The following is a 16,463-nucleotide window of genomic DNA, read 5'->3' on the forward strand; positions in this document are numbered from 1 at the left end:
GCACACATTTTGCGTTCTACTTACGATCCGGTTCAGTTCAGATCGCGATGAAGTTAGCTAGCGATGGTCTAAGTCTTAAATAGTCAATTTTTATCATTGTCACGACGACCAACCTCTGTCAGTCGTGACTTCGGGGCTGTCATCAAACGCAGAAAATAAATTTCAAACCGTAAACTTTTGATATCTCGAAAAAATTTATTACTTTTCTAACGAACATGTTCTGCACGACTTCAGAATCATCTTTATTTTTTTGTTTTATACAATAGGCTCCACCGTTACACAGTCGATATGAAAATCATTCGATAACAGATTCATCAGTAGATTTTGCTTGGCAATAATGGAACTAATCGCTGCTCGCTTCAGGTCACCGGAAAATGAGACTACATAGATATAGGTTCGGGGTAACAGAACGAAAATTCGTTCTATTCGGTCACGTTCTACCAAATAGCTTAACAACTGTTTTCCGCTCTATTTACAATTGTACGCCCAGTGAAACAGTAAAATAGTAACTAAACGGCGACTGTCCGCCGAAAAACGGAAAATCTCACCTTTCTATCTCACGTTATTCAACTAATTTCATTCTATCGAGTTCAACATACTTTTTCAAGGGAGTCTGTTTTTCTGCAGTTTGTTGATATCTGTAATAATTTTGATTCGACCAATAAATCCTTTCATCATGTTTCGTAGTTCAATTTACTTTTGCAGACGACTGACTAAGAAAAACAACACAACCAAAGTTCTGTATCTTGTCAAACCATTAACGAACCCTTTGAGCAAAATCTTCTGCCACAATAGAACCTCCGATTATTGGACTACGGATAATTTATTTAATAGTTTCTTTTGAGTCTACCTGTCAGCTCTAAACGGTCTCGAATAACATTCAAAGACTCCTAAAGGGAAATTTCTTTTCTACTAGTTTTAATTCTGATACTATATACAAATAGTTTTGATGTTTTCTAACCTCAATCTTCCTGACCAAGTCATGATCGAGTAAAATACCAATCCCATAACCCACCCCCGATTCCATTGGACTAGAATCAAATATTCAGGAATGTATGCACCATTGTCACTAGTCTAAAACTCTATTCTCCATATACTTTCCTGATGGTGTATCATAAAAGATCATGTACTCTTCCTGTTCGCATCGGTCGTTGTAACTTTCTTCGGATCTTCCGAACCACCGGTTCGGCTCTTACTGAGCGCTTTACTAAAATTCCCCAGCATCTTCCCCTCGTTCGCCACAATATCATCCCGGAAGGCCAGAAAACCCAGCTGAGCATGCGAGGCCTCATTGAGCGCCCGCGATCGAATGCACGCCCGGTACTGATCGACCGACAGCTTCTGACCGGCAGCGACCCCGGTGCACACCTTCGGATGCCAGATGTGGAAAATGCCCGGATCCGTCGCCCGAATCACCTTGATGTGCGACCGGACGTACTTCCGGTACAGCATCACGTCCTCGCCGCCCCAGCCGATGATTTCCTCGTCGAAACCGCGCACCCTGAGGAAATCCGATCGATACTGGCACGTCATGCCGTAGCCGAAATCCCGCCAGAAGCCGGAATCCTTCGAAATCAGCAGCTGGTCCGTTTCCGGGGGCACTTCCTTGCCCTGCAGCGTGTACACCACGTGCGGGTTGTACAGGCTGAACACCACCGGGTAGTAGACCTGTGGATAGATGAAACAAGAAATTTGGGTTATAGAAATCACACCAGTTATAGGTCATAGTAGTTTAGTAAATGAAAATCTGTTGTAAAAGTTGTTGTTTACATGAATCCTGTTTAGTTTCGAACTTTATGAAACTAAGAAATTAGAACGGAATATTTCGAGGGAAAGATTCCAAATAGATTCTACCACCAAACATCTAATGCGGTTGCGCAATATACACTGGCGCCAATACCAGCAAACTGGTAACCATGACAAACCGTCTCTCTAGGGTAATCCACGACCGAATTCAAGAGCTGAAGAACAAAGAATTTCAACTAAATCCCCTACCGATCTCCAACACATTTGAAATCATTCTGCTCCATAACAAAGATCCTCAAGAAGTCCCTCTAAAACCGGGGAAAGTTCCAAGAGCTATCGACCCATTAGCTTCCTTTTTGCCCTCTCCAAGTTGTTTGAGAAGTCAATTCATTGCCGAATTCTTTCGTTCGATGATGATAATGGTATCCTCCTAGAGGAACAGCTTGGACAGTGGTGTTCAAGTTGCAATGATACAATTTTCCGAGGTATCTTATTAAGATCATCAGTAGCTATCTATCTGGCAGAGCATTCAAGATATCTCTGAATAGTGTCTATTCGTTGGGGCGAACTAACTACCAACTAAGCCCCATTAAAATAGTAAGAGGCTCACAGAGGCTTTGAGCGAGCCATTAAACTTGTTCTTGGATGGTATATTTCCTCCATTACTTCACGATCACGTCTTTTTCGTGCGTTTCTTAGTGCGGCAGACTGAGTTACTGCATTCTTCTCCTTCATCAAACCACTCGATTCTTCGGTTCGAAGCCGTCGTAATTGCTTAGTGTCATTACAGCAGTGCTACCAATGACGAATGTCTTTCTAGCCTTCTTCAATACATGGGCTGGATACCTTGCTTTACTTTACCTAATTAGCGACGAATCGTCATCGATCCTGCACCAAACGAATTATGATCCTCCACCTCCAGTACTGTCGGTCCTGGGCTGCCGTTCTCCAATCCTCTCGAACACCAGCTAACCGTGCGTCGTCCTGCAAATTTACGGTCTCTTCCGGGTTCTCTGTTGAAAATAGTGTTGGCTACTCTTTCGTCTAGCATTCTGGCCACATGCCCAGCCCACCGCAGCCTGCCAAATTGTACTAAGTACCTTCACTGTATAAGCATATTTGTATACTTGACACAGCTCGTGATTCATGGGTCTCCGTTTTCCATTTTGCCACCAAATATTAATACCAGAATTTTACACTCAAAACCCCCAAGCAGTGGTTTAGTGTTCTGTAGAGCGCCAGCTTTGTGCGAATTTGCAAACTACGGGACTTCAGCTGGCTACGTAATCCGCAGAAAGCCCAATTAGCGGCTGCAATACGTCGTTTCACTTCACGGCTTACATCATAATCACATGTCACGAGCCAAGGTATATGAATTCCTCAACTACTTCATATCGTTCCCAATCCAGCTCCAGATCGGCACCAACACCATTTGGACTTGATAATACATCGATGACATCTGAAAAGCGTCGACCGTCAATCAAAACATGATCGATTTGAGAGCTAGGGCCCCATTTGGATGCCTCCAGGTGTGTTTTCAAATGTTCAGATGTGGAAAGTAGGTACTACAGATGACCATTCCTCTATTCTTCTTATGAGCCTCAGACCGTTATCGTTGGTCGACAGATAAGAGCTATTTGAAGTCATAAATAAACATGCCTATTGAACAAGTGCTTAACACAAGCGTTGGTAGCTGAACAACACTTGTGTTGAAAAACTTACTGGTTAAAAGTTCCATACATCAAAACTAGTGCTTTTTTCCACAGTCTGTGTATTTTTTAATAATTCATCGAATAAAAGTTTAATAAAAAAAATTAACAAAACTCTTGTGATTAGTTAACAATCTCTTAATAGTTAGTTGAAGATAAGCCGCCTTTTTCAAATTAGAAGCTGTTTTGCAATATGTAATTCATTGTTGAATAACAAGCTCAAATGACGTCCCAAGGGACAAACCGGTAGCACTTAAAAGAGTAGACGTGGAATAACTGCTGTGTTGTAGCATCCGGTGCTGAATAAGCGAAATTGCTGAAGTACATGTAGTATAAAAGTCATATCCAATATTTTTCTAGCTTCTAATCAACTTGTGTAACTGTCTTTTATGAGAGTATTCGAAGCACTACTATGAAGTGTGGAATAAGAGTTAAACAAATGATGTGCAGATGCATCAGCAGCACCGGCAGCAGTGCTGAGAGCAAGTATGGAATTAGAGAAGAAAAATTGCTTACAGCAGATTTAGAATTACAACCGCCTGATGGTAACTAATAACACCAATAACTTTATGAACACTATGAAATTAGACCCATTTTATTTCACTTTATGCCGATGACATTCCGAAGGACTTTTAACTTGCATCAACACTAAACAATCAATAAGCAACCGTATTCAGATATTTACTGAGAGCAAGTGTGGGGTGAGAGTGGAATAAAAGTTGAGCAAACGAATCAGCAGCATTGCTAAAAGAAGTCGAATAATCGTCTTACAAACGTATCAGTAGCACCAGTAAAACAGGTGTGGAATAAAAGGGGTTTGATGGGTTTGACACCAATAACTTGAATGACACTTTGAATGACACTTTACGCCTTACACTTTATATTTTATACTTTAAATTTTTATTTTTATATTATATCACTTTATTTCACATCATGCCGACGACATTCCGATGAACTTACTTACTTACTTAATCAGCTCCAGGCCGTGGTTTCCTCTGCTGTACGAAGAAGTCGTCTCCATTCTACTCGGTCCATGGCCGCAATTCGCCAGCCACGTAGTCTACGTAGGGTCCGCAGGTCGCCTTCCACTTGATCGATCCATCTTGCTCGCTGCGCGCCCCGCCATCTCGTTCCAGTCGGATCGTTATTGAGAACTTTTTTAACCGGGCAGTCGTCCGACATCCTCACGACATGTCCAGCCCATCGCAGGCGACCGATTTTTGCGGTGGCAGCAATGGGTGGTTCCCTAAGCAGCTGATGCAATTCATGGTTCATTCGCCTCCTCCACGTTCCGTCTTCCATCTGCACTCCGCCGTAGATGGTGCGCAACACCTTCCGTTCGAACACACTAAGGGCGCGTTGGTCCTCCACGAGCATAGTCCATGTCTCATGGCCGTAAAGGACTACCGGTCTAATCAGCGTCTTGTAGATTGTTAACTTCGTGCGGTGGCGAATTTTGTTCGATCGCAGCGTCCTACGGAGTCCAAAGTAGGCACGATTTCCTGCCATAATGCGTCTTTGTATTTCTCTGCTGGTGTCGTTGTCTGCGGTAACCAGTGAGCCCAGATACACGAACTCTTCTACCACCTCGATTTCATCACCGTCTAAATGAATCCGGGGAGGGAGGTCAGCATTCACTTCTTTAGAACCTCTTCCTTTCATGTATTTTGTTTTCGATACATTAATGACAAGTTCTATCCGTTTGGCTTCAGCTTTCAGTCCGATGTACGTTTCCGCCATCCTCTCAAAGGTACGTGTAATGATGTCAACGTCGTCAGCGAAACCAAGAAGCTGGACGGACTTCGTGAATATCGTGCCACTCGTGTCTATACCCGCTCTTCTTATCACACCCTCCAAAGCGATGTTAAACAGCAAACATGAAAGCCCATCACCTTGCCGTAACCCTCTTCGAGATCCAAAGGGACTCGAGACTGCCCCTGATACTCGAACAACACACATTACTCGATCCATCGTCGCCTTGACCAATCGCGTTAGTTTATCCGGAAATCCGTAGTAGTGCATAATCTGCCATAGCTGATCTCGATCGATCGTGTCGTACGCCGATTTGAAGTCGATGAATAAATGATGCGTGGGCACGTTGTATTCGCGACATTTCTGCAACACTTGCCGAAGCGCGAAAATCTGGTCCGTGGTGGCACGGGCACCCATGTATCCCGCTTGATATTGCCCCACGAACTCCTTTGCAAATGGTGATAGTCGACGACATAAAAGTTGGGAGAGTACCTTGTAGGCGGCGTTCAACAGTGTGATTGCGCGGTAGTTGCAACAATCCAACTTGTCGCCCTTTTTGTAGATCGGACACACGATGCCTTCCTCCGGTAGTAGCTCATCCTCCCAAATCTTGACAATGACCCAGTGCAGCGCTCTAGCGTCCGATGAACTTACATCAACACTAAATAATCAATTAGCAACCATACTCAGATAAAGCTGCCAAATTTGTTATGTGCACGATTGTTTAAGAATGAATAGATGTTATAAAGCGAAATACATTGCTTTAGTACAAATAGTTTATTAAACGTTTAACATGTTCGGAATAAATTCTTCTAAAGTAATCTTGTACAGTAGATGCGTAACATGATTTAAGAAACTGCTCTTCAGCGCTTAAATGTATTTTAGGCCGTTTTTGTTCCACGCTTGACAAATTTAAACTGGAAAATCTATATAGGCTAAAAACTCGGCGCCTATCATGTGTCAGATTGTCTGAGATGTGTTTGTCGACGGCTTCCGACCGACAGGATGTAAGTTCGAATCCGGGTGAGTGAAAAAAGTATAATGGGCGCCCTTGATGAATTTTGAGTCAATCAGTGATTTCCTATTAAGTCTCTCATTAAATTATAATGATACGAATATAAAAATGGACATGAAAATAACGAAACCTAAAAAATACAATAAATGCTTTCTACATATTTCTTTCTTTTTGCTTATCTAAATGATGAAATACGTACTGAATAAACGTTTTACTATACGTTGCATAACAGTCATACAAATGCATCTTCCACGCACTAAACGTTCAATAAGCAAAAATTGTTCCTTAGGTATTGCTTGTCGCAAATCCTAATAATCATAAGCTAGAATATCATCTTCCACCTTTGTACAGCGGTTGAACAACAATATATTATACAACATTGTTAAAAACATTTGACAAGTGCTTTTGGATTATTTAATTACACATTCTGGCTACAAAGGTTTGAGAAGCGTTGCAGATGCATCGACAAATGCTACTTAAAATGGTTCTACTTTTGATTAGTTGAACAGTTGTGGCATAATAATTTTATTGACGCTTATTTTTTGAAGCTATATGTAACTACTGCAGCATGCTGATGTTGAATAAATTCTCCACTTTTGGGCGAACAAGGCTTGAACAAATGTTTTGATTTTTAATAAATCGATTTTTCATCAATATATAGCTTAATTATATTGCTTTTAGTGACATTTCTTAAATCAAGAATTGTTTCTTGGGATGTCTTTCAATGACACCCAGGTAGCACCTAATCGTATATCAATGTACAAAAATTATCATAAATATCTCCTAACAAACTCGAAATCGTAACTAAAGGGCGACCAAGTTGATTTTCTGTCATATATAATGATAATAACTGACATACATACGATTTTCAGCACAAAATCGTATAGTAGTACGGAGCGACTCGCGCTTAATCGGATATTATCGTAAATACTTCTATAGTCGTAACGCTCAAAATTATTCGTAATCACGTATATCGCCTCAAAAATAGTACGGATATGCCAATTTTGCGCATCAAATACGATTAGCTTGTATATCTGGACGTAATGCTGATTTTTATCTTTTTTATATATATGAAAATGCTAGCTGGGCAGGTCAGATACCTATTTTGCTTAATATACTTCCATTGCATTAGTTCATATAATTAAAAGCTGAAAATCGTGGTCTAAGAATCAAAAGATCTATGAACCTTCTAGAAGGTGATTTGACAAGTATCTCAGCATTAAAAATATATAGTATTAATTCTTTAATACATCAGGGGCTCTATATTTGAGTATTCCCTGTCCCTAAACAACGAAAGTGTTGGCAATGCTGTCATGTGAAGCTGGAATAGTGCGCAATTATCATTGCCAACATTGCTCGTATGCCTTGCCTTTACCAGCCGAGAGCCGAGATGGCTCTTGCCGTATCAAGAATTCCTCTCCATTGTCCTGGGCTACTCGTCGTCAATTTGTGGCGCGTCTCGACACATGTACGTCGGCTTCAACCGGATCGAGGCATCCAGCACGTTGGGCTCCTCTATCTCCCCTGGCACCACTTTATCGGTATTACTTCAGGGATTGGGCTTAACGCACCCTCTTAGGTAACAACTGGACTACTACTGGTTAGGATATTTACTTTCCGTTGATCGGCTCTTCAGCGGTTTTGTTGCTCAAGTACAATCTGGGTAGCCAGCCGCATTGACCGCTCCGCAGATGTCCGAGCTAGAACACACCCTTTGGACTAAGTTATCCGGAGTAGTGTCCTGTCCGCTCACTGCCTGCATGTTGCTTCTCGCGCCCTTGAAACGAGGGTATATAAAGAAAACATGTTCTGCAGTTTCTTCTACATCCACGCGGGGTACTCCGTATGCCCGAGCTTGTGCAGATCCTGTCTAAAATAACCATGCCCTGACAGATTCTGTGTCAGGTGGAAGTTGACTTCGCCGTGGCGCCTGTCGACCCACCCGGATTCTACCGGAATAAGTCGGTGTGTCCACCGGCCCTTTGTGGAATCAGACCATGCCCGCTGCCATGTGGTCATCGAGGCCGATCTTGTGGTACTCCGTATGCCTCTAGTTCCACGTTGGTTGAAGCAAACTACGTCCTCGCCAATCGGCATCATACCCGCTAAGACGCAGATTGCGTCATATGTAACTGTGCGATACGCACTTACCACTCTGAAGCACATGAGACGATAGGTACTTTCCAGCTTACCTAGGTAGGTTTTGGTAGCTAACGCTGATGACCACACCGGCCCGCCATACCTAAGTATGGACTGGACGACGTCGGCTAAAAGCCTTCGCTTGCTGTCATATACCGCAGAGCTATTAGACATTATACGAGACAATGCCTAAATAGCTGTGCAAGCCTTGTTGCAGGCATAGTCGACGTGTCCCCGAACTTGAGCTTGTCGTCGACCATGATTTCCAGGAGTTTTAAGGACCACGTTGACGAAATAGCGCAGTCCCAGACGCTGATATTTGCTTGCTGCACCGACTTACGGTTATTCACCACGATAACCTCCGTTTTATGCTGCGCGAGCTCCAGTTTCTTGGAGCGCATCTTAGACAATGCTTATAGAGTGAGCAGCCGTCAACTCAACCTCTCTGATAGATTCACCGTAGACTTCCAAGGTGATGTCGTCCGCAAAGCCGACAATCACAACACCTACGGGGAACTTTAGCTTCAACACCTCGTCATACATGACGTTCCACAACACCGGGCCCAGTAAAGAACCTTGCGGAACCCCTGCGGTGATTGGAATGCACTTCTGACCCTCCTCCGTGTTGTAGCATAGCACACGATTCTGGAAATAATTTTCCAGAAACGTGTACAGCGACACCGGCATTTGGACGTTCAGAAGCGAGTTGGCTATGGAGCCTCAGCTAGCGCTATTAAACGCATTTCGTCGAGCATGACAACTGCGCAATAGCGGATTGCCACCTAGGCTAACCCTCCGTGTACTGTACTGTAGTAAAGTCTGTTAAGGATAACCCTCTCCAGCACCTTGCCGGCAGTATCGAGTAGACAGATCGACCTACATGACGAGGGGACACCCAGAGGTTTTCCCAGGCAATAGGACCAGGTTCTGTCACTTCCATCTGTCGGAGAAGTGACCAGCTTCCAGGCATCTACTAATTACCGCCCCGAATAAATTGGGACTCTCTAGAATAGCCGCTTTACTGCCCATATTCGGGATTCCGTCTGGTCCCGGCGCCTTTGTCACCTTTAGGGATTTAGCGATCTCAATGAGTTCCTCGTTCGTAACCGTTACTTCCTCCCCGACCTCTAAACCGCCATCGCCCACGTTACTTTGGATGTTCGACTAAGAGGCCAACCATTTTACGTTATGGTCTGAAATACTGGAACGTCGGCCGTGAGAAGACTCAGATCGACTGGCGATTCTGCGGGCGCCATCACGCGCTTGGTCTTTACCATTACGACCCTGTAGGCATCACCCCACGGGTTCGCATTGGCACTAGCACATAACCTTTCAAAGCAGGCTCGTTTACTGGCTTTTATCCCACTCTTAAGCGCTGCGCGTGCAGCAACAAGTGCTACTCGACATTCAGCTCTACCTTCGGCAAAACGAGCTCTTTGCATAATTCTCCTCGTACGAAAGCACGCTCCGCGGAGTTCCGCAATTTCAGCTGTCCATCAGTAACCCGGTGACCTCCCATACCTAGATCGGCTTTTCCTAGGCATGGTAGCGTCACACGCTCGCGACTGTACCTCAATCAAATGATCAGCGTTCGGATCGGGTATACCGCGATCACCGCACTCTCTTCGGATCGCTTCCACAAATACTTCAAAATCGAAGTATGATGTCTTCCATTCACGGGTGGTTGGAGTGACGGCTCTACTCGCCGCCTGCCGCCTCGTTATCTGACCGACACCATAGCGGACCGCCTGATAGACTCCGCACCGTTTCTACTGAAGGTACATGTGGTGCCGACGTTGGCCAGATCTATGTTAAGCTTTGCCAGAGCTTCAAGCAGAATCCGACCACTTTGGTTCGTGCGACGACTTCCCCACTCTACCACCCAAGCGTTATAGTCTCCCGCTACAACCACCGGCCTTAAACCAGTCAGCACAGCTGATCCGCGTAAACTGCTCGATAGACCAACTCGGCGGAGCATAACAGCTGCAGTAGAACACTCTACCCACTTTGGCAACCGGAAATCTCTCGTCTGCAGTTGTCACAACCTCCTGAAACGGGAACCGGCTTGTCGTCCATATAGCCGCCGTCCCGGACCTATGCGAGACCCAGTTGCCGTTTCCGGCAGGGACGCGATATGGGTCCGAGATTATGGCAATGTCCATTGCTGACTCAGAAACTGCTTGGTATAACAGCTGCTGAGCCGTGCTGCAGTGGTTCGGGTTGAGTTGTGTCACTTGCACTATGCGCGTGGCTTAGTCGCTGGCCCCAAGTAGTGCTTGCAACTCGTGGTTCATACACCTACGCCACTCTCTGCTATGCGTTTGTACTCCGCTAAAAATAGTCCGCAACACCTTTCGATCAAATACGGCTAGTGCACGTATATCTTCCATAAGCAAAGTTACAGTCTCAAGTTCGTAAAGGACAACCGGTCTGGCGTTTTGTACATCATCTTGCGGAAGGAAAAGTAGACCCCACTTCCAGCTTGAATGCGTCGTTGAATCTGCTTACTCGTGATATTGTTGGCGGTGACCAGGGACCCCAAATATACGAACTCATCAACCGCTTCCCGTTCATCGCCGTCAATAGTCACAAGGTGAGTTAAAATAGGTGATCTAGTTTTCACAGTTTGTAGAACAGAAGTGCGCGGAATGATTGGTTAGCAACCATCGACGTTGTTTATACATTCAACAGTTTCCGCCTTGAAAATTTCGGTGATCGTCAAGGGTAACCCAGCGGGGGTGAAAAACAAATTTCAACATCAGAAAACCTCTCTTGACTAACCTTGAATAGTCAGTGTCCGTGGGAGGCAAACGTTATTTTCTCTAGAGCCTTTTCCTGTCATATATTTGGTTTCCTCCTAGCCTAGTCTGGCGTAGATTCCCTCCGCCGTCTCGAAGTTTCTAGTAAAGATGCTAAGGTAGTATGCGGAGGCTCGTTTCGATGCACGCTCGACGATAACTTTTTGAGTAAACTTTTTTTCACGTTTTTGGTTTCAAAATATTAAAGATAATCCAATTTCAAGTAATTTTTCTGAAGTGATGAAACTTCTACCTTTTACCCATTTTCAGCAATAGACCTTTGTTTATAAACGACCGCTCAAATCACATTTCTTCTTGTAACATGTTTGTTTCAACAGACAGCTCAATTTGATGTTCTAAAAATGATTTTGCACATAAAAGAGGAATATTTTTGCTGAAGTTTTGGCTTTATTTGCATTAATTAATAAGATATAACTGATTTTAGGTTAAAAACCGTCTGATGAAAAATCCGAATATCTTAGCCATCTGCAAGTATCTGCTATTAGTTTGCATACCAATTTGTAGGGAATTATGAAAGCTATCTGTCCAAATGTGTATTTCAGAGAATACCTGGGAATACCATGGTTGGGAATACCTGGGAATAGTGCGGATTTTTTTTCATGCATTTTACAACTTAATAAATTTGCGTCCTAGCGTCAAACAGTCTTCATAGAAAATATGTATTTCAACATACTGAATAACTTTGTAGAACTTTTGAAAGCAATAAAATAATCATGTGCAAAGTTATTAAATGTAATTGATTTCTAAGTACTCTTTTTTAACACATCATTATATTTCGCAACCGGTAAGAGATAGATAGTTACTTTATTCAGCAAAGTTGCTTATTTTAGTACGTTCTGCAACTTTTGGAGAAAAAAACTTTTTTTTTTAATTATTTAAGAAAACAAAAGTTTGTATCACCCTAATAGGTGAATTCATGGTCACCCTAATAGTGCAGGAAGATGTGCTATATTTTATTATTTTACTTCTTCGAAGACACCACCCTTGAAAAAATACACATGTTTCAACAGACGGTTTTTAGACTAAAAACAGTTATATCTTATTAATTAATGCAGAAAAAGCAAAACAGCCTTCAGCAAAAATATTCCTCTTTTATGTGCAAAATGTTGTCTAGAACATCACATTGAGCTGTCTGTTGAAATAAACATGTTACAAGAAGAAACGTGATTTGAGGGGTCGTTTATAGACAAAGGTCTATTGCTGAAAATGGGTAAAAGGTAAAAGTTTGATATCTTCAGAAAAATACTTCAAATTGGTTTATCTTTAATATTTTGAAACCTAAAAGGTGAAAAAAAATTTACTCAAAAAGTTATTACTTAAATTGTTGTTAAAGTAACACCTAAATAATGGACGACCCCTTCTAAAGATGCTTCATTTTTTCATTCAAAAAGTTGCCGAAGACCACATTGAGCTGAGACTTGTCGTTTAACCGCAAATATATTTGTCCCGAAATTTTAATTTCTGGCCCATAGTGCAGTGGTCATCATGAACATTCATTCCTTTTCTCTATTTTCTTTTCGGCACAGTGGTAAAAATTACCTAGAAGTAAACGGTCTGACTTTTTAGAAATTTATAGGTACAAGATCTGTAGTCATGCTTATTGCAGCTTTACGGCTTACAGGAAGGAAAGGATGTTAACCCATAATCTAAATGAGGAAAGTTGTCTGGTTTTGTACACTTACGGTTCATTAAGTGTTGCAAATTGATAATTCACTATTCACAAATTTTCTATTGTCGTGGAAAATTTTGTGAAAATCTTTTTCCCACTGATTTTTTCTAGATTGCTGAACAAACTTTTGTGCACTTTTGTTAAGACGTTGTTCTACAATTCTTGGTTCAAGAGTTATAGAGTTTTAAAATAAGCGATGCTCGCGAAAATCAGGAAAATTCGCTTGGGACTTTCCAGCGAAAATGAAGAAGAGTTTGAAACCCTTCATCACATTTTGTACGATAATTTTGTAAAACAGTGGATAATTTTCACAGCCATAGCAAGCCTTAAAACTGAATTCAGAATAAGATTTTTTAAGTCCCATCCGTTAGAAAATAATATTACCAATCTAAGTGGATATGAGTAAACATCTCAACAACTTACCTTTTTGTTCGGTTTGGTATTCCAGCGGCATCTATCTAAAAATTTAGCACTAAACACTATATCTACATCACACATGAACAGCAGCACGTCTTTTTCCTTATTTACATTGCTGCTCCAAACTTTTTCAGCACCAACTCGGAGGGCTTTCGCTGTTAAGTAGAAAGAAAACAGAAAAAAAAAGAAAATTAATCAATCACCCTCTTCGGTTTCAACTCCCAACTAAACTTACCCCTCGAAAACGTCTCGTTGAGAGCGAGCAGCTTCAGATTGGACGAATTGCCGCCGGAATTCTTCATGCCAATCACCCGGCTCATGATGGACCGCGCCTCCGACAGGCCATCCTCGCCGAAGTACACCACCGTCAGGTGCACCCGCTTGTCGTGCTTCAGAGCAATCTTCACGTACTTATCCATGAAGCTCTGGAAGGTCGACGTCCGTCCCGACAGGGGCAGAATGATGTGGATCAATTCCTTCTCCTGCTGTTTGGGAAACGCTTCCATCTGCACCGTTTGCAGCGGTGCAAATGGTCGCATCACAATCAGTTTAGTCGTTCCATGATTGCCATGGTCATGATGCTGCCCACTGCCGGAACCAGCCTTGCCAGCTTCCTTGGTCCGAAAGTACAGCTCATATTGCGTACCGGTAGTCGGTTCGTTACGGTAAATTCCCTCGCTAAAATCATCCAACGTGTATTTCATCATATTCGCACTGATGTTTCGGTTTAGCGTTTCGATCGCTTTGTTCAGTGCTCCTAAAATATCTCGACGTTTATAACCGATAGGTTTTTCGACGACACGTTTTCCGAGGCCCAACTCTATGGGATAAACTCGGCTAAATGTAAAATGATTAAACGGAATCAGCTCGTATTCGTTGTTTAACGGAAGACCATGTAGAATTTCGGCAGATCCGACCTGCCTACGAATGAACGCGGAACAATCGTGCAGCGTTGGTGTTTGCGGAGAATTCAGTCCACTGGTACCGACACTGGTGTTGAGCAGTTCACCCGATGGCACCTGCTGAACAGCGGCCTGTACAATGGCCGCTGCCGCTTGAGCGCCATTTTTAAGCTGCAAAATTTGCAACTTCAACGCTTTGATCTCAGCCGTTAACTTCGCTACCTCCTTAATGTTTTCTTCTTCCCGTTGCTGCAGCATCTGCAGATAACCGTTCTGCTGTTCATCGTGTGCCAATCGATTGGAGACAGACAATGCGGCAACGGCGGGCTCTCGATTGCCGGAACTGCCACCAAAGTCCGCCTCGTCGACTGCCGACGAGCTTCCCGACGACGGCACGTTAACATTGACGAAACCGTTTTCGGTTGCGATCAGTCCACCGAGACCGCATCGGGTCAGGGCCAGCAGGGAGATAAGCGTTACCGACGAGATCAGCAACAACAGCCGTGCCAACAATTTGGATCCCGCCATGCGAACCATGCTGCCCAGGACGAAACGGTAACGGAAGAGACGTTCATCGAACAACGACGATGCTCGATGGAGGCATTAATTGTTTTTTCGTTGCCGGATTCTGAAATGAGAGATGAAATAGGCCTGTTAGAGGTGGTTCTGTTTGAGTTTGTTTCTGCAGTTCAGGTATTATAGGATGTGTATGCCAATAGAAATTATATAAAGAATTCAAACTTGTAATTGATCATTTCCATTTCCAGTCCACTTGTGTACCATAACTGGTCCACTCGCCCTCTAGCACTTCCATGCAAGTTTTCCGATTTTTCTTGCTACCTGCCATGTTGGTTGCATAAGCATTAGGCGTTTCACATAGGAAGAGTGTAGTCGCTGTCAGATAAAGTTTGCGCAAGCGCCATCTAACCAGTTTCAAGTTTCAACCGGTTCGGCCATACAAAAGGCACTTTGCTACCATTTCACCATTATTCTAAGGCAGCGATGCCAGATCTAGGGATCTTTCAACTATCTACGCATTAGGACGGTTCATAGCCTTTACGAATATTTTTAACTGTTGGTTAAAATTTGAAAACAATGCGAACCTGAGAGAGATTCGCGGATAGGAAAAAATCCAACGTCAAATGCAGCCAGTTCGAACTGTCAACTGCAGCCAGTCGTTATTATTTGTCAGAAATGGAAAAGTATTGGTAACTCATGCAAGTTTTCGGATGGTAGTTCTGAAGGAAAACTTGACAAAAGTTGAAGTTCCGATTTATTGCATGTTTCATACAGTATTTTTGCAAAAGCTGATGTACCCACAGACCAACTAGCAGCAAAAAATCACTCCAAGACGCGCACTTATCACCCTTATCACCAGGTCTAATGTAGAATGCACGAATGCGCTTGAACAGTCAGCCAGAAAATGAATACAAACATAATAGGAAAAATAAAAACGGTCAAAGCATGAGAAAAAAAGACCGTTTTCGCGACTCTCTCTCAGATGCGAACTAGTCAATAACCATTTTTCATAAACGTACACTCAAATGGTGTGCAAATTATTATTTCCAAGCAACTAAAATTAACTATGGACAAGCGCCAGGTAAGAAATAGTGCACAATTTTCTTTCGTTTTTTATGTCCAACGCTTTACCCACACACTTAAAAAATGTGCCGAAGACAGCAAAATTTTGCCGAGATTTGGACAGCCGAGCGTTCGGTAAAATTTTTTATGATGCCAAACGTTAATAAAGATCCGTAAACGTCGATTTGCGAAACTGAAATTTTCACCGAACGCTCGGCTGTCCAAATCACGGCAAATTTTGTTGAGTTTTTTAAGTGTGCAGTAATTTTTCGAATTAGATTTATTACGAAATTCAAATAAGGCACGTAAATTATTCCTAGGAAAATGACAGGAGACTGATTATTTTGTTCTGAAAGTTCTTTTGACGTGGGACTACGTCTTACTTTAATAGGGTGGCATGATAGAAAAGCAAAGATGACTGTGACACGAAAAAGTGATAGATTTTGAACGCTTATACACAGACTAAAGGCCCAGACACAATGCATACGGATTTGACTACGTTGCGGAAATTTGGCAGAAAACCCATGTAAAAACTGTCAAATTGCCGCAACGTAGTAAAATCCGTATGCATTGTGTTTGGGGCTTAACAGATGTAACACTGAAGCGTCAAGCCATCGCCAAAAAACGCGATCATTAGAAAATGTTCACTTAGGCCAAGACTCAAACAATAGTCACTGCGCGAGAACGCGGCTCGTTTGCGCTGGCGCTGTTTTC

General features: G+C 42.8%; 1 protein-coding gene across 1 annotated transcript; it reads right to left on the reverse strand.

Annotated features, from left to right (window-relative positions):
- Positions 1 to 1,122: 1,122 nt before the first annotated feature.
- Positions 1,123 to 14,705, reverse strand: LOC128738044 (chondroitin sulfate N-acetylgalactosaminyltransferase 1). The gene is made up of 3 exons (XM_053832865.1): positions 13,502 to 14,705; positions 13,273 to 13,421; positions 1,123 to 1,668 (listed from the first exon to the last, which is right to left on the reverse strand). The coding sequence occupies exons 1-3, from the start codon at positions 14,703 to 14,705 to the stop codon at positions 1,123 to 1,125; spliced, it is 1,899 nt and encodes a 632-aa protein (XP_053688840.1).
- Between the last annotated feature and the right edge of the window lie 1,758 nt (positions 14,706 to 16,463).

The sequence above is a fragment of the Sabethes cyaneus genome, chromosome 2 (assembly GCF_943734655.1).
Source record: "Sabethes cyaneus chromosome 2, idSabCyanKW18_F2, whole genome shotgun sequence".
NCBI lineage: Eukaryota > Metazoa > Arthropoda > Insecta > Diptera > Culicidae > Sabethes > Sabethes cyaneus.

Bases quoted from the DNA above. Each gene is read 5' to 3' on its own strand.
- LOC128738044 (XM_053832865.1), bottom strand. From the start codon at position 14,705: ATGGTTCGCATGGCGGGATCCAAATTGTTGGCACGGCTGTTGTTGCTG. The intron at 13,422-13,501 runs GTAAGTTTAGTT...TCTACTTAACAG, and splicing joins CAACGAGACGTTTTCGAGGG to CGAAAGCCCTCCGAGTTGGT. The intron at 1,669-13,272 runs GTAAGTTGTTGA...ATCTATCCACAG, and splicing joins ATACCAAACCGAACAAAAAG to GTCTACTACCCGGTGGTGTT.